At 37.9% G+C, this 24,994-nt stretch overlaps 1 protein-coding gene across 4 annotated transcripts in view; it reads left to right on the forward strand.

Annotated features, from left to right (window-relative positions):
• Positions 1–23,448, forward strand: part of LOC127639121 (LIM domain only protein 3) — a 58,560-nt gene extending 35,112 nt beyond the window's left edge. For all 4 annotated transcript variants that reach the window (XM_052120983.1, XM_052120984.1, XM_052120981.1 and 1 more), the window contains exons 3-4: positions 12,178–12,303; positions 21,524–23,448. In XM_052120983.1, coding sequence (XP_051976943.1) covers positions 12,178–12,303; positions 21,524–21,629 — 232 coding nt within the window. In that variant the 3' untranslated portion in view covers positions 21,630–23,448. The remainder of the gene's footprint in view (positions 1–12,177; positions 12,304–21,523) is intronic.
• The last annotated feature ends 1,546 nt before the right edge of the window (positions 23,449–24,994 follow it).

The raw sequence follows: 24,994 nt of genomic DNA on the forward strand, positions 1-24,994 counted from the left end.
ATTTCATTAATTCTGCACACGTAATTTAACTAAATAATTATGTCCTCCACATTGTTAACATTTTTGCACACAGTGTAGACTACCAAAAAAAAACTTTCTGCTATAGATTTATGATGCTTTCACCTGTTTATGGACTCATAAAAATAATTATAATTTCTTTTAATATTTGTATTTGTAGGCTATTTAATATTCTCTGCAAAATGTGTGCTTGACCTTTCACAATTGCTTGACACCTCGTGCCTCTAGAATCACTTTGTTATACGTGCACACTACACAGGCTAGTCTAAACGAAAATTCTGGTTAATTAAAGAAATACAAGGAGAAACCAAAGGTAAAAACATATTCCACAGTTAATGAAGCCAACATAGATCAATAATATAATTAAATATTAATAATTATTAGGCTATAATAATAATTATAATTATTAATAATTATTATTAATAACAGTATATAAATAGGCCTATCTGAGGCATATTTTATATACAGAAACTAAATGTAAGAGTTACATTTAGTGTTGAGGCACTTCCGGTTTAAGCCACACCCACATCCGGTTCTATCAGAATACAGAAACAGATACAAATCATTTTGTCAAAGTAACACAAACAAATACAGAAAATGTCACTGCTGTACAAGTCAAGTCAAGTCAAGTGGTTTTTATTGTCGTTTCAACCATATACAGTTAGTACAGTACACAGCAAAACGAGACAACGTTCCTCCAGGACCATGGTGCTACATAAAAAACAACATAGTACCAACACAGGACCACATGAGACTACACAACGAAATAAAATACCTATATAAAAAACCTATATATACCTATATAAAGTGCACATGCAAACATGTGCAAAAAGTACGGGACAGTACAACAAATTTCTGACAATGAACAGGACAATAGACACAGTGCAGCGCCAACCAGTACTCAGTAGTGCAAAAAGATGACAGTTTCTAAAATGTAAACATAACATACTATGAGATAATGCTCTATGCACATAGCAGTTATTGAGTAGCAGACAGTTATAAAGTGACAGTAATTAAAGTGCAACTCAGGACACGTGTGTGTCTAACCAGTCTCTGAGTATTGAGGAGTCTGATGGCTTGGGGGAAGAAGCTGTTACACAGTCTGGCCGTGAGGGCCCGAATGCTTCGGTACCTCTTGCCAGACGGGAGGAGGGTAAAGAGTTTGTGTGAGAGGTGTGTGGGGTCGTCCACAATGCTGGTTGCTTTGCGGATACAGTGTTTTTTGTAAATGTCTTTGATGGAGGGAAGAGAGACCCCAATGATCTTCTCAGCTGTCCTCACTATCCTCTGCAGGGCTTTGCGGTCCGAAACGGTGCAAGTCCCAAACCAGGCAGTGATGCAGCTGCTCAGGATGCTCTCAATAGTCCCTCTATAGAATGTAGTGAGGATGGGGGTTGGGAGATGTGCTTTCCTCAGCCTTCGAAGAAAGTACACCCCTACTAGATAGGTAAAGTTCATCAAGATGTTGGCTTGACAAAGATATGTCTGAAATTAAGATTGTCAGATGGATGGATTTTTCAAAGCAACATAATGGGTCTGTTCCAAAACTTAGTGAGCTGCCTTACTGTCTCCAGCTTACATTGGCAGCTGTCTTCTATGGCAGCATCCTACCTGAAATGATGCCTCATAAGTGACCTATTTGAAATGCTCTACATAGGCCGCAACTCCTCACATCATTCAATAGTTGTAAGCGCTTCGCATGCGCAACACACGGGAGACTCGACTCTCCACTGATTTCAATACAGGTGTTGTGAGAGAAACAATGCCTTCCTTAATGAACATAAATACGCACACAAACATTTTGGGTAAAATAGTAAATTTTTGTATCATATAAAACTGTTATTTATTGATATTTTTCAGTATTGAATGGATTATAAGCATATTTCTAATCGAAATTTCTCTCGCTTTGTCTGCAATCTTGGATTTATTTTTTGACCGAGCTCATCACGGTGCATTCTGGTATTACCTACCAGGGGAAGAATACAAGTGATGCTACCTTAGAATTTGACCAAAACAATCTTGGAAGGCAGCATAATTAAGATACCTACCTTTTGGAATAGCCTTCATGTTGGGAGCGCAAATGTGGCATGGCGGAAGGGGGAAGAAGGACAAAACTAAAGATGTAAATATAGCTGCCTACGCCACAGTGTTAAATAGGGAAATATTCATATTTAATTAAATCACCCATAAATGGCACACAGGTTCACTTGTTTAAACAAAGGGACCCAAGATGTGGATACCAAAAATACGAAATCTTTATTTTCTACAATTTTCAAGCAGTAACTTTAAAAACATTTAAAAGACTGTATGACCCAGGCAGAAATATGCACACATGGACACCAACTCTACTAAACAAGAGACCGAGGCTTACCAGTGGCAGGTAGGCTAGCTGACGAGCACAAGGCTCCTATCATGAAATCTTACCACCCAGTGCACGAATCGCACCACACACACATCAACACAAAAATGAGGTCAAGTGTGAATACACACCACTCAGTGACAGAAGTACCACCACTGCACAAGGAGGCTAGCTAGCTGCCTTCCATGGGTCTCTGCTCCTGTAAACAGAAACAAAAGTTAACCACAAATAATTTCACAGAGACAGAGAAGAGGTCAGATGAAACAAAAAAAATTATAAGCTCAAAATAGCTCAAGGCTAAACATCATACAACCAAACAAATAAAGACAAAACCCACAAATAGAGACAAACAACTACAAACAAAGCAGCAGTGTCGGATAATGTTACCTTGCAGGCTTAATCTGAGGAGAGGTTTCCTAAAACACCCCATTATTCTGTGGGGAATGTTGCCCCGCCGGATCACACATCAAGATGTTTCCTAAAACCCCAATTGTTCTTCCAACAAATTAAACAAAGGATTGTTTACAACATAACTATTTAAATATGCCCAACTGTAGATACAAATCTCACACCCACGCGAATAACAAAAAGGTATCAATACGCCAATAACACACTCCAAAGTGGAGGAAGAATGTTGAAGGGAAAATGATGAGGGGAGATCATTGAGGAAATGGTAGCTGCCAGCCGACCACAGCGATAAACTGTCCGTACTGAAGCTAATCGACAAAGTAAACAAACCGGTTACCTCAACCAAGCATATTAGAGTTAGCTAGTTAGCCAACCAAACATACCTCCAAAGCGGAAGGGATAAAAACCAGAACGGGTCCTCAGGCAGTGACACACATGCGGTGCTCTGACTCACAAGCAGTGCCCTACAGTTACATTTTATAGGATCCCTAAAGGCCTATGATTGGACAACCAATGCACCCACAGGTGTGGCACAATAATTAAAAAAATAAGTGTGCAATGTCCACTGTTTGTCCCACTACACACCTATGATGTCTTAAAATGCTGCCTCTGGAGGACGCTCATTTGGATTTGGAACAGACCTAATGATTGTTTTCAAACAGGTTTCCTGAATACTCCCCCCTTCTGTAGTTGTTCAGACAAGTAGGCAGTCCCTTTAAATTAGGAATCAAAACAATATTACATATATTTTTATGTGATTGTGAATATTTTTAAGTGAGGATCAATGCTCTCGATAAAACAGCATCTGAAGTAGTGTTGTCGTGGTAACAAAATGTCAGTAGTTGGTACCGGTACCGATGAAATTTCACAGTTCTCAATACCAATTTCGATGCCACAGCAAAAATGTGCTAAAATGATAATGTGCTATTGAACACACCAGTTTAGTTATTTTTAATTATTTTAACAAATATAGTTTATGCATGGTAATTAATGATGATAATAATCATAATTATAATATATTATAATAGTAATATACCTCAATCATGCACGGATGTCCGGTCACACACACTCTCACTCTCTCACTCTCTCTCTCTCTCTCACTCTCTCACTCTCTCACTCTCTCTCCCTCTCTCTCCCTCACTGCCATCACAGCACTCACTCTCCTCTGAGTTCTGATTATACGCACCTGCATATCATTAGTGGCTAATCAAGGATTGCATTTATACTCCCGCTTTCACACACATTCTTTGTCTGTTCTCATCGATAGTATCTCTGACTACAGACCTTTCAAATATGTCAAACATACCTGTGTCTTCATTATTGCCTGCAAGTATCATAAGACTGTTACGATATCTGTTCATCGTGTCTATACACTGTCTGGATATTATTCACCTGCTGTTTGCCACTCTGCTCAACTGGATTTACTCAATGTTTACATCAATATTTCAATTGTCTGTTCAATAAACCCTGCTACGGAGTTCATATCTCTGCCTCTGCGAGTCTCTCCGTGACACCTTTAACTTTTAAACCCTCATACTTTTATACTTATGAGGGTTTAAACTTACTCATACTTTTCCTAAACTCTCCAGGAAGTCCTGTATTTGTCTGTTTGTAGGAAAGTTCACAGTAGTTTAATTAGCTTCTTATTCAAATTCTAATTCAGTGCTATTCTAAATGCATATAAAATAATAAATATTGAGAATTGAACATAGTTCTTGCTCCTATTTTACTATTGCAAAGCCTTTTATATTAAACTAATTGGAGAAGTTATGTCGCACCCCATTATCTCACATCTGCATGCGCTATGGACAAAAGTGTCCAGAGTGTTTAATTCAGAGATTTATTGAAATGTTGCCTCGAGCATATGGCTAAACCCAAAGTTGCGTATTGGTGAGTCCCCTTTCTGCTGGTCGGAGTGGATTGTAAAGGGGTGTTAATATGCTCTGTGACCTATATGAGAGTGGTGAGTTGAGATCATTTGAAAATATGGTCCAACATTTCAGGATTCCCAGGTCTCAGTTTTTCAAGTACTTACAGCTGCACCACCTGCTCTACTATTTTTGAGAGTAGCATACACCCCCCCTAAAAGGGCAGATACTCTAGAAGTGGTGATTACTGCTTTTGGAAAAGGTCATGAGGCATCAGTGTATTACTCTCTGTTAATTCAGGGATGGAGCTTCAACTTCTCTCAAGAGATTATGGGAGAGAGATGTAAATTTGGTATCAGAGGAGGGAGTGTGGGCTAGGATTCTAAAAAAAGTCTACATCTAGAGATTCAAGGGTGTGTCTGATGCAATTTAAGATTTTGAATGATTATACTGGTCACCCTCTAGATTGTATAGACTTGGTCTTAAAGTCACACCCACCTGCTTGCGATGCAAATCAGAAGACGGGGACACAACCTATGTTTTTTGGGGATGTGTTCAGATACAGGAATTTTGGTTGAAGTTTCAAAGATTTATGTGTGACGTATTGGTCACACAACACAAGTTCAGTCTCTCTGCATTTTGGGTGATGGGGAGGTCATTAATTTCGGAGATAGCCACTTGAAATGTTGGGTCCTGGCCGGAGTTATGGTTGCCAGGCGAATCATTCTCAGGGGGTGGAAGACGGCTTGGGCCGTCACTGAAAACTTAAGTCACATCTGAAATCTCATCTCTTTACACTGGCCTTTGAGTCTGACAAATTAAATTTAGGACACACTTTTGGAGTGTTTGTATTTTAGATTACAGGTGTTTGTGTATGTGGTAATTTTGAAATGTTGTAATGTTGTACATTTTATTACTGCGAAGCACTTTGGTCAACTCTGTTGTTTTAAATGCAATATAAATAAAACAGAGCTGAGATTCAAGTGCAGATGCTGTGATTTTAATTATATAAATATATATTTTACATGATTCACAATGAATAAGTCCTCTGCTCTTTCTGTCATCTCATACAACGTGAATGATTCTCAATGTCTGTGGAGTTTCTAGTGGATGAGTGGTTGGATTTATTTAAAGTACGCTGCTCGTCCACAGTAAGATTGCAGCCTTTAGTGGTTTAATAAATCACACAAGGACATGTCACGATTTTAATTTGATTAATTGACCATTTCAGTGTACAAGGAGTAACAGATCACATGTTCAAAATAAGCCTGTGAGCATTTTAAAACAGTCATGTGTCAGTCATACTGTGTGCTGGTACAGGATAGAGTGAGTGCTCGGCACTGTTGGTACTGCAGAAACACTGGTATTGTTACATCTTTTTTATTTTAGTATCGACTCGGTACCGAAGTACCGGTACTTTTGACAACATTAATCTAAAGTATTAATATTTCAGGATTAATCCACCAATCCCAACTTTTTTTGTCTCTCCACCTCCATGAGTACCACACTTTCCTCCCTACCCCCCTCCATAGTAAACATTGACGTTAAAAGTTTGCGGCGACACTAGCTGCAGACACAGTGCCGCATGTTAGCAGTGAGAGAGCCTGCTGTTTGAGACGCAACAAATCATTTGTCTGTTATTAACCCTGAGCCTGTAATTATGCAGATTGCCATAGATTTTCCCTGGGTGCCGAGAAGTGAGATCCAGGGGTTGCTCTCAGTGTGGCAGGCGGACGCAAAAACGGCCGTGCATTACTGAACTTGCCACATTCATCACGGTGACTGATGGCACAGGCGGCCGGTCCCTGGGTCCCGGTGGTTAATGTAGTGGGTAATTAACTGTCATTTGCCTGGTAATAGGCCTATGATCAATGGTTTGTGAGGAAACAAATTCTAATTCGGCAGCTGATGAATGCACGCTGAGGCCGGAGCAGATGCGGGGGTGGCAGAGGGAGAGAGTGGGAAGAGGGAGCCGCTGTCAGAATTTCAAATGCTTCTGGAGGTGGCAGTGTTATCATTCTTGTTTTTCCCCTTAAATAAAAAAACAGAACAGAAAGGAAAGGAAAAAATAATGCTTAATTTGTTGTCCTTGATTTTCAGAAAATGCCCAAGCAAGTAAGGGGGCCTGAGTAGCTCAGCAAGTAAAGACGCTGATTACCACCCCTGGAGTTGTGAGTTTGAATCCAGGGCGTGCTGAGTGACTCCAGCCAGGTCACCTATGTAACCAAATTGGCCTGGTTGCTAGGGAGGGTAGAGTCACATATAGTAACCTCCTCGTGGTCACTGTAATGTATAATGCATCCTCGCACGTTGTGAGTTGTGCCTGGATGCCACGGAGAATAGTGTGAAGCCTCCACATGCGCTATGTTTTCGTGGTAACGCGCTCAACAAGTCACGTGATAAGATGCACTGATTGACATCTCAGTCGCAGAGGCAACAGAGATTCATCGTCCACCACCCGGATTGAGTCACTACGCCACCACGAGGACTTAGAGTGCATTGGGAATTGGGCATTCCAAATTAGGGAAAAAAGGGGAGAAAATGAAAATGCCCAAGCAAACATAGCTAAACTAATACAAGCCTGTCGATTCTGATAAATGCTTTGTTTTGTTTGAAATGTGTTTATATGCACAATCTTACACTGACGCTAAACAAGACGATCATGTGGAAGGTCGTGTGGACACTAAATGGGATATTTCACCCAAAAATACCACTTGTCATTTACATACCGTCATGTTGTTCCACATGTTGTTGTTTTTTTGTTTGTTTTTTCGTAGAACACAAAAGGAGAGTTAGCAGAATGACAGCCTTAGTTCACTGCTGTAGCAGATAAAAGATGCAGTGAATAGTGACTGAGACTGGAATTTTTGTCCGGTTACCCTGATTTTGCATTGCATGTAAACTCCTTTATTGTCACTGTTTAGGTTTTGATATCAAGACCAGGGAAGTGTAGTGTTATACTTGTTAACACACTCGCAGATTCAAAAAAGGAATCTAAAATGATACAGTTTGGGCCACATTTTTGGGCTTATCAGAGTTACTTGCATATTAGAATCCCAGAGGGGTCTAGTTTAATGGAGAATTATTTACCAGGATTTTGTAGCATGATGAAGAGATTGAGGTGACATCTCTCATGCATTTCCAGTGGGGCACTTGTTTAATGATTACAGTAAAGCTGCATGCTTGTGCCTCACTACTGCTACCACTAGGATAAAGCCTTGTGGATTAATTTAATTGGTGTCTCTTTTCCTCTCATCAAATAGGTGCCATTCAACTGTGAAAAGCCACCTTGCACCTCCAACCCTTTTTGAGTCCAAACAGGTGCTACTGATTGTACATTCTCTTTTAACTTACTGATCTGAGTCGTGATGAATTTTAAGTTCACGCTGCTTCTATAGCCAATTGAAATAAACATGCCATTTTGTCAGCATTTATGTCGAATGCAATGTGATTTCCTTCATAATGTTTTACTAATATTAGACAGCCTCAGAATGCTGAAGGAAAACTGGACTGAGCTATGAACTAGATTGAACCAAGAGCAAAACATTTAGAGAACACGTACCTCTGAATTCATTACAAGCCAAGCACGCTTAATTTGCCGCCTCCCTTGAGAGCCATTAGCGTCTGAGGCATCAAACTGGCAGACCGGTGAAAGACAAGTGGCAGGTAGGGCTTCATCCATCTTCCTGTCCCTCCCCTTTTCCTGTTGGGCTTGAAACAGACCTCTCTGAAAGTGTCTTCTGTATGGAGAGACGTTAGGTATTTAGAAAACAGTCCCCTGATTGTATCTGCAGCTGGTCTTTCTAATATCTGTGGAATTCTACCACCAGAGAGAGATTTGTTTCCGCCAAAACTGTTGTTGTGATAAAGTTCAGAGTATTATGTTACTGTTGTGTGTGTGCGTGCGTGAGTGTATTTATCAATTTGTGGGGACCATAAAGTCCCCATAAGGATAGTAAAACCCAAAATGTTTGACATTGTGTGGACATTTTGTCGGTCCCCTTGAGAAAAACAGCTTATAAATCATACTAAATTATGTTTTTTGAAAATGTAAAAATGCAGAAAGTTTTCTGTGAGGTTTAGGGGATAGAATATATAGTTTGTACAGTATAAAAATGCAGAAATGTAAATATAAATGTTACCATTTTTACAAAATTAAATAAAAATCTAAGTGCCACTTTACGTTACTTTAGTGTCCATGGTGAAATGAATACTAGAGGTGCTACAACAACTGTGTGGTTTAATCATTGTCACACAAATCACGAGGACAATTGGTGAGTATGACTTTATAGAAATGTATTTTTCCCCCATGTTATGATATCAAACTCTTTTACTGTAACCAGGATTTGAAAACCGAAATATTTTAACACTTGTATTACAGACCCACTTACATATACACCCTTATTCCTTCATCATTAGCTTGCTTGGTAGCTCACCATCTAGAGCGTTGGACTTTGGATTTGATGTTCATGGTTTGAGGCTAGTCAAAGACGCACAACAGTGATAATGGCATAGAAGCGTGAAAGCATATGGTTGCTTCAGTAAATGTGTGTTGTTTCTTTGTTTTTTTTTTTCATTTAAAATGTGTATGTTAAAACAATATTGGTTAGGTGTTGGTTAAGGGTCAGGATGTTTGTTTTTTTAACTCTCATGTATCTTTTTGGACGCTATTGGTTAGGTTTAGAGTAAAGTTTTAGGTTAGGTTAGGGAGGTACATTTTACTTATTAAAACCTATTACAACCACATTTTGCTCAGTTTTGGTGCAAAGTGCCCAGTTTATACAAGATGACCAGTGCATGTGTTACACTTTGTAATCACGAAGATTGAAGATATATTTTTTATCAGTTGGATGGCAAAACCATTTTAGTGAAGTGCCAAGACCTTTTCTCAATAATAAAGGAATGTAATGTGTGAAAATACTGACCAGAAGTGAATCCGTTTTTAAACAAGGGAATAGTTCAATTCTGCATGAAAAAAGTTGGGAAATAAATCCCCAAGAGGTCACCATTGTATATCAAGATCTTCAACTTATTGCTGGTTTAACAACCATGCAAGAATGTGTCACCTTTCTGACATCTGTGCTTCTCATGATTGTCATTTGCAGAATTCAAGTTGCATTGAATCCAAGTTTTGTTGTTGAATTGTTTGTGTAAAATCCTGCATGACCAAATACTCAAAGCAAAAAAGCATGACTGTCCTATTCAAAGAACGGTATTGGTTACTTTAAATTTGCACAAAATGAGAAGTCTGAGCTCACATCTTGCTAGAGTGGCAAAAGCAATGCTGCTTTGATTCAACCTGATAACAAAAAGACCTTCAAGCATCATTTTTTCATATGGATATCATCTATCATTCATTAGCTGAAAGCTTTAGTGCACTTTAATGATACTCTAAACCAGTCATTCTTACAAGAAGAGTCTTTAAATATGGGAGTCTTTATACCCATGGCATACTCATTTTTTTAATTCATTATTTATGCAAGTCAGTTGAAGAGTTATCTTACAATTAATCTATTATCTTATATTTATGTTTAGATCTTTTAGATCAGTTGCAAGATCGGAGTAAAATTGGTCCCATTTCATACTGAGGCCTTCTTTTTCCGCTAAAAATACTGAAGACGAGATAACACAAATGTGTCTACAGTATATTTAGACAGCTCAAAGGAAACTACATAATTCCTTTAATTAAATCTGCACCAATCCATGGAATGAAGTCTTGTTTCCTCCCCAATTACTTAGAACGCAATAGGAGATATCCTTCATTGTCTGAAGGTGTGTTGACAGTAGCCCTTAATTTTGTAGGTATTCATGAGGGCACAATCTATCTGCTTCTCACTTTTTTATATTTGCCTGTGGGAAACATAGTTTCTGAAGGTTAATAAACAACCCTGCATGTCCCAGGCCCCAAGATCATTTATCAGATTGTGATCTCTTACAGAGCCGGAGAGTGGCATGTAGTTTTATCATTTTAACAACGACGGGTAAAAGTGCCTGAAGAAGTCCGCCTAATAGGTTATTTTCTTATATGATTTCGTTATCAGATATTTCTTTTTCCCCTTCCCCCTTTTACTCACTCTAGGTCGCAGCCATGAATCCCTAATGAATCCTCTCTCTAATGTTCTGCGAGCAGGCTAGGAAATAATAGGGTCGTCCCTGGGCAGTGACTACTGTTGCGATGAATCTCTTGCTCTGTGGTGCTAACCTTACTCAGCCCAGTCATCTCTGTGATGTTACCATTGCAACTGACTAGTCATTTCTAACCTTACTCCAAGAAATCTTGTAAGGGTCAATTTTGGGGAAGATCCATTAAAACTGTACTGTAGATTTTCAAGCTACAAGCTACTTATAAAGCAATTTAAGGAATGTTCTGGGTTCAATACAACTTACAATGGAAGTGAATGGGCACTTACAATGGAAGTGAATGAGGCCAATCCAGAAGTGATAAAATGCTAATTTCTTCTAAAGTATAGCCACAAGACGTAAAAATAGTATGTGTTAACATGATTTTTAGTGTGATAAATTAACTTACTAATAAATACATTTTGTACATTTATTTCCAATATGACAACTTTGTTGTCATGACAACATAACATGAAAAAAACCCTATAACATCGGTGAATCCCTGATTTTGTTTAAATATTTACGTCTTGTAGCTATACTTATAAGCAATGTGTATTTTAATGCTTATGGATTGGCCCCATTCAATTCCATTGTAAGTGCCCATTCACTTCAATTGTAAGTGCCTTACTGTAAACCTGACTTTGCTTCTTTTTTATAATTTATTTTTTTTATAAATGAGTGTTCCTAAATCTTGTTCCTAAACTTTAAAACAGTGTGTATTTTAATGATTATGGACTGGCCCCATTCACTTTCATTGTAAGTGCCTTACTTTAACCACGATTTTGTCTCTCTATTTTTCTTCTTTTTTTAGTAAGTGAGGATGAGTCAAAATGAATTTAGGTGGTAATGCACATTATGCTACAAATACTGTTGATTGAGCTTGCATTTTTTTTTTTTTAAATTCTGAACATTTCTTATACTTAGACCCTTAAAAGTTACTTACGAAAATTAGCTAACTACATTGAAGCTTTTTAATATCTTTAAATATTTAATGATATTATTTAATTAAATAAAAGATTGTCTAATTAATATTTAGGTGATGCCATTAAATTGAACAGATACATTTACACTAAATACAACTAAAAAAACATACTGAACATTCTAAATTATGAGTCGTAAGTCATTATAATGGGGTAGCTGAGTCAAAAGCTACCCAATTTTGAAAACAGCAGTTATACTGTCTCACCTCTGAAAATGTTAAGTCAGTAGTGTCACTACTTTTAGTTGGTTATTCACCTACACTGATAAGGATGCATTATGAAAGGGTGAAGAGGTCATGTGTAAGCCCTAAAAACTAGGAAAGTATGCCCCTGCAACCCATAGTAATGCTGTTTGACCTCAGCATAGATATGGATGGTCAGATGATTTCAGAGTGAAGGCTGAAACTCTTTTTAAATCTGCCAGGTTGTTTGGTGTGACGGGGAACTGTGCAGCATGCAGTAAACTCATTCCAGCATTCGAGATGGTCATGAGAGCCAAGGAAAATGTCTATCACCTGGACTGCTTTGCCTGCCAGCTGTGTAACCAGAGGTAAGTCCTACCAACCCATGTTTTTCATCTCTGGGGACTTTGAAGTCTTGAACACATTCTACAGTATTTTTGCAAGTAAACATAAAACTGTACTTAATATGTGTGTACAGATTTGTGGAATTTAAAGAACAAAAAGCTCAATTGTAATTTGGATATGACAGTTGTTTATCTATAGTATCTTACAGTATATGTATTACAAGGACAGTCCCTTTAGCACCCCTTTTTTTTTTCTTGTTCGAGGGCACAATGCTGATAGGGAATCCCAGTAACTCTCCAGTTCACAAATCGCCCATTCTGGTTTGAAAAATGACCTTCGGATTACGAGCCCTGTTGTTCAACAACAACTTCACCACCAAAAGGTGGTTTTGGCTGCCATTTTCTTATCCAAAGAATCTGAAATTACATTGGTATAAATACTACAGCCCCCCTGGAGCAAAATCACATTGCTCATAGCCGTGATAGTGGCTAACTCTCCGGTTCATGAATCACCCCAATGGGGCTTGAAACGGCAACCATTGGATTGCTGGCATAGTTGTATGCCCACCATTATACTTCCAAAAGCTGGTGTATGGCATATACTTACTTATCCATAGGGGTTTTGCCCAGTTTATTCCAGGGCACAATGGCCATAATAAATCCCACCAACTCTGTAGTTCATGAACTCCTCTTTCTGATGATTTGAGCCAATGACCAATGGACCAAAAATTATTTGTGCAACAACCACCCTACCAAAAAAAGGAACGACAAAAAAAATATCTATACTTTTTTTATCCAAAACGGCTTAAATACATTGGAGCAGTGACCTTCAAGCTACATGAATTGTCCGAGAACACAAAATATCCCTCCAATAAATTAATTATTAAATATTTTTGGGGTAGCTACAACCACTGCTGATTCATTCTAGGCTTAAAAAGTAAGTTAAAAAGGCCTGTTCATGACCTCTGACCTTATGCAGTAAAAATACAACATACCCAATCATGCTCATTTTCAAAACTTACAATAAAAATAAGTTATAAGAAAATCAGCTGGCTCCGGAACCTTGGAAAATTATAACCCTCCTATCAAGCACTTGTATTAAAACCAATTGTGTCTTTATTATATAAAATTGCAATTTCCACAGACAAATATATAGCAGCTCCAACCCAACAATGGATCATTGGCATTAGCTTACAGAAATTCTTGGCCTCAGCATCCCTGAGTGTCCCACAATATTTCTACTTGGAGGTCTGTCAGCATTAATATTTCTAAGGATCTCAAACCATTCCTTTTAATTTCTTTGACTGAAAAAACCAAGATACTTTACTTGAAAGATATAACAAAACTTTTAATAAATGAATGGCTCAATTTGTTTACAATGCACTCCAATTACATATATTAAAAGGTGACTATGTATCATTTAAACAAACCTGGAACCCATATTTTTAATTCCTACAGAATAGCAATACAATATTTTGAATATTATATGTTCTGCATTTTTATCATTGTGTGATTTGTTGACTTCATCATATTGGGCAAATTGCTTTGTTTGTCCTCATTCACTATAATAAAAAAATTACCATTTGTCTTAGAATCTGCAAAAGACCTTGTAAAGTAAGGCAAAAAAACGAAACTCACACAGAGTTTTCATACACAAAAAGGCAAACACACAGGTGCCAGAGGGCAGTCCACAAAGAGAGGCATATTGCAGGATCTGGTTACGCTCAATTAGCAACGGGTTATTGTCTTGCCACTTCACTTGACTGCACGAACCAAGCTCACCTAATCTAAGAAGTCAGCTAATCTTCATCAGACAGGTCTACCCGCTTGGGCAACATTAAAGCCCATTTAGACCCAGGCAAAATCTTTCTTTTTACATTAGGCCAACCGATCAACTGTTTAATAAATCCGTCGTGATCCTGACGAGACCTCGCTGCATCTTTCATCCGCCCATCACAATTTCTCTGGTGTTCACCACAAGATTTATGGCATGGTGCTTGTGCTACAACGTAATTGCCTATATCTCAGACTGGGACTTGAACATTCTGTTGGTTTATTGACAATTTTGGATGTTTTGGTGAAATGATGGATTTACTTTGGTGTCCTCTGAAGACCTTTGGCACAGATTTGACACAATAAAAATACAGTAGTCCCATAAAGTACTTGGACACTTAAACCACATTTAAAAAATTTATGAATTTCATTGCATTAGATAACAAATATCAAACCACATGGAAAGAAAATAATTTAAAACAAAATGTTTCACAAAAAGACATTTGTTAGGTCTTAAATTATAACACAACAGATATACGGTTTCAAATTAGACATAACAATTATTTGGACACTTTGTGGTTGTTTAAAGTTAGCAGAACATGTACATAGTTAATGTACATACAAAAGTACAAATTTAGGTTTATTTTATGCTAAGCAGTTCTCTAATAAAGGTAATAACTGTCTTTAGAAATAATGATAAATGTAGACAGTCTCCAAAGATTATTGATATGAAGAACAATAATAATCTGTCCTTAACCTTAGAAGTCTGTTAGCTTGAATTCTGACATTTGTTTTTAGGCAAAGCAATTGTATTATAGTAGTAATAAATAACTTTAGAAATTACCTCAAACTCCAACATTATCCAGATGCAAATGATATTCCAAAGCAGGCGGGGGCAGCAGAGATGATCATGCTTATCCACATCGATAAATGCCAGTACAGTGTGTAACACCACTTTCACATTGGTACTTAACGTACACGAAGATGAGCAACGCTAATGCTAGCTAGAGAACTACTGAATGCCCCTTTGAGTGTCCAAATATTTTTGGGTGCCACTGTACATACAATAAACAAACCATCTTGTGTTTTTCTTGACTAAACCTGGTACTTTAGAACCTTTAGTGAATTTTTAATGGTCAAGAAGAGACTCAACATCAGATCTCGAATTTCTCAGCATTACCCGAGAGAGCAGCGCATCAAAAGTTTGATATGCAAATACCCCTCATTTGACAAAGAGCAAATTAATTTGTCAACAAGCTGAAGAGACATTATCTCCAAAGACACATGCCACCGACGTGTCTCGGACACTTTGTTTTTCTGCCAGTGCTTTTTGAGAAAGCCTTGCAAATGTTGATGGACTCCTCCAAAAGAGAAAAGGACGATAAAGGAACAGCAGGGCTTTTGATGATGCGTCCATCATTGTGACAGCTTTGCACATTACTCGAATACAAGCTCAAACCAGTGCAGTGATCACTGTGATGCTCTTTGATAAACATCAACACAAACAACAAGACTGTTTCAAGAGTCTTTGATGGTAGAAGATATTTTAGAGAAATACAATATTGGTCGCTATTTATTATTTATTTTTTTGAAGTGCCAGTCGAGCCAAATTCAGGTTTAAGTTTTGGGTTTTGTTTCTTTTGTATCGTGCACTTTCTACGTTAATAAAAAAACACCTTTGGGGTGTCATGTGGCTTTGAAAAACAACATGCTTGTGAGTAATTGATAGAAATAAAAAAAAAATTGGGGTGAACTATCCATTTAAATATAGTTTTTTGTGCAAATTTATATTGCATTGATTTTGCTTTTGTCTTCTGTTCCCCCTCTGTCTTCTTTCATATACATCCCATCTCTGCACTCTGCATTCTCATTTCCCTCCCTTAAACATTATTAAAGAGGCCGTGGCCTTTAAAAGAGCCATCTAATCCATCTTACCAAATGCTCAGCTCGGCATCAATGACGTCGAATAGACATTCTGATGCTGAGAGCAGGCTTTTGGGTCAGTAGAGGTCACACAGTATAATTATTCTCTTCAATGAGGGTCGGAAATGGCCCGACATTGCCGTTGGATGCTTAAATGATTACAATCAAGCTTTTAATACAGCAGGGCCACCCTGCTTTTCCCACACACATCAGCAAAGCCACCAGCTCCTCTAGAGCAGATTCATTAGTCAGGACAACCCACACAAATGTACAATTAAGACAAGAAAATTTTAAACACAAGCCGTGATTAGCTTGATTTTACCAAAGAGGATGTTGAACTAGTTTTAGCTCTGTTTTTAAATCTGAAAACCATAAACTAAAGGGCACACTTTCATATACTGGTGTGCTTCATATTATATATTAAAGGTTTAAGTCAACATGAAATCAAAAATGACCCTATTTACTTTAAATGTGCACTCAGTAGTTTGTTTTATACATGTTGTTTTGGACATTAACATCTACAGGGGTCGGCAACCTTTTTTGTTATGGCGTGCCATTTTTATTTTGCTAGTCAATGGTTGAAATGCAGAAATCGTCTATTCACAGTCAGTCATAATTAAATTAATCTATTAGAGAAAGTTTCCAATAACATGGTGGTTACTGTGATTTAAGCGAGCACTATTCATCTGGTCATGTGATCCTAACATGTCAGCCCCCATCTCTCCATGTAGAATAAAATAGATTTTATAAGGTTACTAATATGACTGGAGTCTTCATATCTCATGTGAATGGTCATAAATATGTTTCAAAATTGCAATTATTTTCTTTTTTTAATGAGGAAAGAATTACATGATTACAAATCACACCATCAGCTTGGTTAACAGGGATTGGGGTTACTACCACAGTAGCATGTTTGTGTGGTCTTGAGACTCTAATCAGCCGTTAGCCACAGATCAACCCTGGGGGGACAGCCTATCGATTAGCCTGTCATCCACTCGGGCCTCATCAGCCAGCCTCAGAAGTCCCAGTTCCTGGTGATGAGCCTGGTTTGCGCTGCTGAGAGCCATCCCAGGAGATGCACAGAAGGCCAGGGCCTTGGTGGCAGGGTAGAGAGGTCACTAGTATGGATCACTGTTCTTGTCGAAGTGTCTGGAGAACTCGAACCAAATTGGGCCATGCATGCTCAAGAACTGTACACCACAGCCTGTACACCACAGACAGTGGTCTCTCAGAGGGTTCAGTGTACCTCAGTTATAGTCTTCACTCATTTGAAGAAACCATGCCGTTGCATCCCAAAGTTGTGTGGCTTTTTGTCCATGTCTATTCACTTTGAGGCCATATATATGCTAGTGTACTCCTGAACGTTGGCAAAATTCACATATAGATTTGCGTATTTAAAACCTCCCTTTAAATCCCATCCCATAACACGACCTGCATCTGAATAGCAGGTAGCAAATCAAGGTTCATAGCTGTGAAGTAACCCTATTTTTTTATTATTTTTTTAAAGGACAAGCACAAACAATATTTCCTGCTCAAACTACCTGATTTAATTGGAATGCCAAAACAGGGAAAAAAAATTGCACTCGTCAAGCCATTTCATGGGCAAGTATTTAAGGCGAGTCAGCTCACTCTGCGTCCATCTTGATTTTCTACCTACTTGAATTGAAAGACCGATTTCTCCAAAATTGTCAAGATACGTTTTGATAATATCTTTTAAATTAGCAATACATTTGGACATTAATTGTATCATAAATGTAGCCTCTTAAGCTCAAATCATGCTAGCAAAACTAATCCGCATGTGCACTCTAGAGTAAACAAACAAAGATAATGCCTATATCAAATAGGCAATTGGCTCTTTTTTACTGAATGGTGGGCTTCCATTCTTACAGCTGTCATATTAAGTGAAGTCCTATGAGTGGTTTCCTCCTCTGTTATACAGTCTCTGTATTCCATTTTTTTGAGCTGCCGCATTCAGTTCCATTCTATTCCATTCTGTTCTGTCCTATAATGTCTTGTTCACATCCAAAGACATTCAGTAAGAGTACTTCCAGATTTCTTTTCTCTCTGTCTATAGACCTACCTTCTTGATTCAGTTCTCTCTCTCTCTCTCTCTCTCTCTTTCACTCACTATTTCTAGTGCTCTCACGGCTACTCAGCTCCAGCATGTTATTTCACAGAAGAGGAATGTTACTACTCTAGTTAACACAGACCTCAGAGGCAAATAGCTGATGAAGCCATACATCATTAAGTCCAATGACTTAGAAGCCATCTTTTCTTTAACAAGATGGGTCTCAATAGACATATTCATCATTACTGTCACACCTGAGGAAAAGTAGAAAGAGTGAGAGAGAGAGAGAGAGAGAGAGAGAGAGAGAGAGAGAGAGTCAGCGAGGTATAAATGGAGGAACGTCAGAGAAAGAAAAGAAAGAGTCTGGGAGAACGAGTAGGCATTGTTAATTAATGCTACTGTAGGTGTCGACAACTACATCATGATGCGATACATGTGTCACAATTCAATACATCATAATAGCATGATAGAATCACAAATTAACCCTATTCTTTCATTAGCTGAACTTTAGGAAATATGAATGCACATCATATCATATTAATGTGAGGATCAAAATTATTGAGGCAATATTGTGAGGGAAAAGAATCACAATATATTGATATATAGTGGGGTCCAGAAGTATGATACCACTAGTGAAAATGCCTGTATTTTTAATTCTTCTTAGTTAATACCTTTTTTGTGTGTTAAAAAAAGATATTGTCAGCATAACAATCTGAGTGAAAATCCATGCTATTCCAGTATGATTTGAGAATGTTTCAAAGAGCATCTTGTGTGCTTCAATGGTTGCAAAGAAATCTGAGCTTTTGTACTAAGGAGTTAACTTGGTAAATGTTACAGATTTGCTTATTTGATTTGTGACTTTGTGATTATGTCATAATATTAAATATTTCTTATTCATTTTACATCATAAAGCTTCGGTTTATTACATTTTTCAAAATCCCAAAAATGTGTTTATTTCCAGGTTTATATTAGATTTTGAATTCCAAATACATTTGGACTCCCAAAGTGGACCCAATTGTATGTACCTGCACAGCCCTATAGTTAATTGTGAAAACACATAAAAAGGGTCGAAAACTCTTTATAGCAGGCACATTTACTTTTTTCCCCTCCACTTGATGGAAAATACTAAAAAGCAATTAAAGCAATCTGAAGTTGACCTCATCAGGGAGGAGAGATTGAACGGGGAGGGCAAGGGGGGACGCATCAAGCTACGGGTAATGTAGGTGCTCGGAACGTGTTGTGATCGTTAATGACTGCACGCGCAGAAAAACGGAGGGCAGAACAAGGGCATTTATTACTGCTACCTCTGATGGGCTGACTGCAATATCCTCGTCATAATTGGCACACAGATGTCACAAACGCTGTTGACATTTCACCAAGCAGAAACAATTTGGGCGCTGTGAAACGGGGCGGCGACGAGGCTAAGAGGGAACAGAAAACACGGGCTGTAAATAAACAGAAAGATCCTATTAGCCTAGAGAGATAGAGAGAGAGGGAGATGGAAAAAGAAAGGACGAGCGAGATGGAGCTGCTCAAAAGAGGAGGTGGAGAGGGGCAGCATGTCACAGAAGACAGACACTAATGGATTCCTAGCAAGAATGTGTCATTCAGGACGTTTTTATTGGAGTGAATGACACCATTACATTAAGCACACCTCTGCTTTGTGTTAATCTCCATGTCAGCAAGCGCGATTAATGGATATTACTTGTTGATACTTGCTCCAAACTAATGGCTGTGCCTTCCTGCTTGACATTGCCATGTGTAACGAATAGAAAGTTTTTCAGAGTTGTTTTTTTTTTTTTTTGTGAGGGAGGAAGAAAGAAGAGTGCCGTTTACGAAGCATTCTCTCGCTCGCTCATTATATTCAAGAATGATGGAAAGGGTAATAGTTCTTAGATGAGTTCGAAACTTTTTGGAACATGTTTTCAAAAGTTAGGGTGCAAATTATGAGTAATCTTAAAATGTAAAATAAAAGGACCACAAGGTCAGTAAAATGACTTTTTGTCCCTTTCCAATGTCTTCATAAAATGTAATTTTTTTATTTAAAATAAATACATTTAAGAGTATGTTTAGCTACAGTAACTGTGCAGAGATTAAAATTTAGGTAAACCCTTATAAAATGTCCACCACCCTGAAAGTCATTACGTAATTCACTCACTGTTTTAAAGTTCCTAATTAGTGATAGATTGGGACTTTTTAAGGGGATTGTATATCTCTGTTGTTTGCTGAAAAATTGCATTTTCCATACAGCCTTCAGCATAGACTTTCATTCAGATTTAAAATTGTGATGATGGACCAGCAGACACACTCAAACACTTTCTTTTCTCAGTCCTCCTCAAGAGAAATCAGGGAGAGAGGGATTGGGTTGGGAACAATGGCCAGCCACACCAGTAAACACCAGAACACTCGCTGGTGCGCCGACCTTGTCGAACTCTCGCTACGAGCAAGATAAGCGGCCCTCAGGACAACTCGACACACTAAACGCACTCTCACTCTCGTTCCCTTGCTCCGCTGTTCTCTTTGTCTTTCTCTTCTGCCTGACCAACATAATCTTCTTTTCGAAAGGTCAAGTGAGACAGTGGCCCGTTGGGCAGCACTAAAGCAGTGGAGTCTGCGCTCCATCTATGGGGTTTATTTATGAAACCACTGCAGGTGGAAAAGATGCAGTTTACTCTTATTATACACTCTAGAGATACTCTATCCAAGCCATGTGTCCTCAGGACAAGACACATACTAATATTGAGGGGGTGGGATAAGGAGAGTTAGCAATAGCATGTCTTCATCGGTCTATGGGGAGGTCTACAACGTTCGATAATAATGAGTAGTTCTTTTTACCTCTCGTGTTACGGTTTTCTTTAACTATTGGCACTTTTAGCCTTGTGGACTTTTAGAAAACTCATTAAAACTGTTTAGTTTTCAGACTCTCACTAGTTAAATGTCTGTTCTAACACTGTCCAACAGTGGACGTAACTTGCATCACAACAGATTTCTGAATTTTTGTAATTTGTCTGAGCCAACATATGTCATTTCCAGCACATCTCAAATTATATATTTTCATTGATAACATGTGGTGGTAGAAATGACAGATTTGGTAATAAATAGCATTCTCCTTTGTCTTACTAATGATAATGTCATGTATACACACAAATTACAAACAATTTAATAGTGTTTGTACTTATTTCATAATTTGATTCAATTAAATTGTGATGCACAATGAAAACATTGAGCTATTTACCTTGATGTTCCTGTTTTTTTAACACATCACATCTCGTATTTCATCTCAAGAATGCTCTCTACTGACACTTGTCATTTCACTCATTAAATATTGAAATGATTAATTTCTAGTTAATCTAAAAGTTTATTAGATTATAGTACCTAATAACTGTGTAATCAGATTACATCCAACACTGCATAAACGTGCCCGTAGTTAACAAAACATCCTTAAATGAACTGCCTTTTTTTCTTGTTTTGCCCATGCAGGTTTTGTGTTGGAGACAAGTTCTTCCTGAAGAACAACATGATCTTGTGCCAGACAGACTACGAGGAAGGTCTGATGAAGGAGGGCTATGCGCCGCAGGTCCGCTGACCCCGCTTCGATCCTGGCACATGAGGGGAGAGTGCTGAGAGAGGACCTGAAGGGGACATGCAATCAGACACAAAAAGCACTAGTGTCCTCTCCAGCCGCTGTCCCCAATCACATTGTATATATGAAGACCCCAGATAAGGGATGATACTGTACAGATTAGCCATAGAGATGTTTTTTTGTGGGAGAAAGTTTAGGCCCTCGAAAAAGTGGTCGTGGACCTTGACTGTGGTCTTAATGACGCCGCCTGATGGCCTTATGAAGACCCAATTTTGTGAACACACACACACAGACAAATACAGCCCTACTCCAAAACCCCTGTCCAAATCACAATGATGCCATTTCAACTTCCAATACAGGTTGAGGACCACAGAGTTTCTAAAAAGATAGAAATTAATCTAGATATTTAATGGTGAAAAGGCATGAACAAGTTTGTAAGGAGAAAGAGAGCCATGTCAACGCAAGATCTCAGGTTGAATGGGGATCCTCGTTTTCTTTCTACCACAATATTCCTTTTTTCCTTTCTCAAAACAGCCAGAGCCAGCCATCCTTACACTTTAATATTTAAGGCAGTGTTCAGAGTTACTACATTTATGGAAATCCTGGAAATATCAGGGAATTTTAAAGTGTGGTTTCCAGGCCTAGAAAAGTCATGGAAATGTCTTTTGTTAATATAGATTTTAATAGTTATTCACAGTTCTAAAGAATTTATTTGGCTAGAAATTGATCTATTTGAGTCTAATGTCTTTGGAAACACTTTATAACAATGCTGTGTTTCATAACATTACCTAACAACATTTGTTAACTTTAATAACAATGAAATACTTTTACGGCAGATGAATACATCAACATTAGTTGATGCAATATGAACATGAATTAACAACGAACAATTGTATTTTCATTAATTAACTTGCCAAGATTAACAGATGCTTGTTCATGATACCGTACCTAATGCATTAACTAATCTTTACAAATAGAACCGTATTGATAAGTGCTACCAAATATTTTTTATCATTATTATCTACTAATCACAAATGATTGGAAAATGTATGGTAAAATCATGGAATTTCATTGGTCAAAAGATGTGGGAACCCAGTTTCTGACCGGAACATCATCAACATCTAGTGATGTTATTTCATTAGTGAAATTGTTCAAACTTTGCAAAACTTTTATCACCCTGTTTTATACCTAAAAGACCCTAGTGATCAAAAGAGAACACTAAAACATTTTGGTTTGGCACATATGTGACGGGGTTTGGTGGGCTTGTAAAACAAGGGGGGTTGTTACTTTCTTCATTGTATTTATTTAATAGGCTTTTTGTCATTGCGCATAATTCCAAGGCTGTATCCCTCACATGTTTATATCTAAATTTAATAACTGCTCAGTCACCAACTGTCTTCTCTCCAGATGTGACGAGTATCAGTTTCTGAATGTCATATTTTTTGTGCAGCTCATGTTGATCAGATGGCATAATCCTCTTTAAAACACAATCAGGTTGCATAAACTGTAGGCAACAACAGAACACCTGAATGCCTGATCTTTTCCAGGTTTTGTTTACAAGGTGACACTCAAGCGCAAGGAAATCACCACTGTAGCCTACTACATTGAGGCGTTATTCTAAGATAATCCTTTTATTTGCCGTGTTTACACTTTTGAAACTGAGGGTATAGCCTAGAGAAAATATGAGGACAAACTTAATTTGTAAATGTTGGTTGTACATATCTAAAAAAAAAAAAAAAAAAAAATACTTTTTGCCTGCTATTGTATATGGATTTTCTTTTTATGTGTTATCCAGCATGAGATGTTTATTTTTAGCACTGTACATAAGGTACTGTAATCATTTTAAGGACAAATGTAATACAGTTTTATTGTGTTAGAACTGTGTGGTGACTTCTTTTCTTTTTCTTTTTGAAGAAAATATAGTTAAGCACCAGTGGTTTAGAAGATAGATCTCCCTATTTCTAAAGAAAGCAGACAGTCTGGTTTGCATACACTGTCATTCATTTCTACGACGGAGTGTTTACTGAAGCAATTTGGGTGAAGTGCCTCGCTCAAGGGCACCACTGTAGATGCCGAGCAGCCAGTGGTGAACCTTCAGGCCTCTACTCCATTAGCCCATCCACCAGACCATACTGTACTTCCGGCTCCATGATTGATCATAAGTGCAATTTGTCATTTGTCATTTTGTTAGCCATTTTGTTGTCATTGCACCTCAAAAATTCCCACCCCTTTAGTCTACAAGTAGGGGAAAAGGCAAGAGGGAAAGAAATGGATCTACGAGTCCTGCTGAGAACTACAGGGTGTTTAAGTGTTTGTTGAGGAGCTCTTAAAGGAATATTCAGGATTCAAAAGAAGTTAAGCTCAAAACAGCATTTGTGGCATAATGTTTATTACCACAAAATTCATTTATAACCTCATTTTATTTAAGAAAGCCAAAATTGCGGTTACAGTAAGGTACAGAGGGAAGGGAAAAATATCAGTGATTAACTACTTAAATGTAAAAAAAAATTAAAGACTTTAACAACTTAAGTTCCTCACACAACGGCTTCAGAAAACTTAGAACACTGTATATCTCAAGCTGCCATGATGACATGATTTTTGGTGCTATTCTGCCTTTTTGGAGCTCAGCAGTATAAATCATCCTCCACTTTCATTGTATACAGAAAACGGTGTCACAAACATTAAAGGTCCCCTTTTAAGTCCAATGAATGAAGTTATCCCTTTAACATTTATATGTACATGGAAAATAAAATCTCTTATGGTACATATGAATGACTAAAACAAGAAATATCTCCTACCAATAAACCTAAACACAGACCTCCACTCTCTCACTGAGACCCACCCTCACACCATTTAAAACCTTTTGTAACATACATTGCAAACAAAGCCAGAATATTGCTTGAATATCCTCCTCAACTGTACAATTGAAACACTGCGATTAAAGTTCTCCCTGTAATTAAGAAGGCTGTTTAAAATGGCCTGTGAAGTTTGACAACAGCAGCACTCACATCACATTACAGCCTATAATAAGCAGACCAATTATACTAATTGAATTTCTTTAGCCTAAAACACAGAGGGAAAAATGTCTTTGATTAGACTCAAGCTGTTAAATCCTTCGATAAAAAGCAGAAACTGCTCCGAAACCTCAATAGATAACAATCCAGCCTGGAACAGGAGAATCTACTTCACTAATTTACGGTAATTGTCTCGTATATTGCAGTGTTTGAAGAAAGATATGATGAAATCACACTGTTAGCTGTAACACCTTCATTTTTCCTGGATTCTGAGTGATGTGACCGTGAAATAATATTCACTCTGCCAGTTCCTGATTACTGAAGGATCATTTAGAATAGTCTCACAGGAATTGT

The sequence above is a fragment of the Xyrauchen texanus genome, chromosome 47 (assembly GCF_025860055.1).
Source record: "Xyrauchen texanus isolate HMW12.3.18 chromosome 47, RBS_HiC_50CHRs, whole genome shotgun sequence".
In the NCBI taxonomy this organism is placed as follows: domain Eukaryota; kingdom Metazoa; phylum Chordata; class Actinopteri; order Cypriniformes; family Catostomidae; genus Xyrauchen; species Xyrauchen texanus.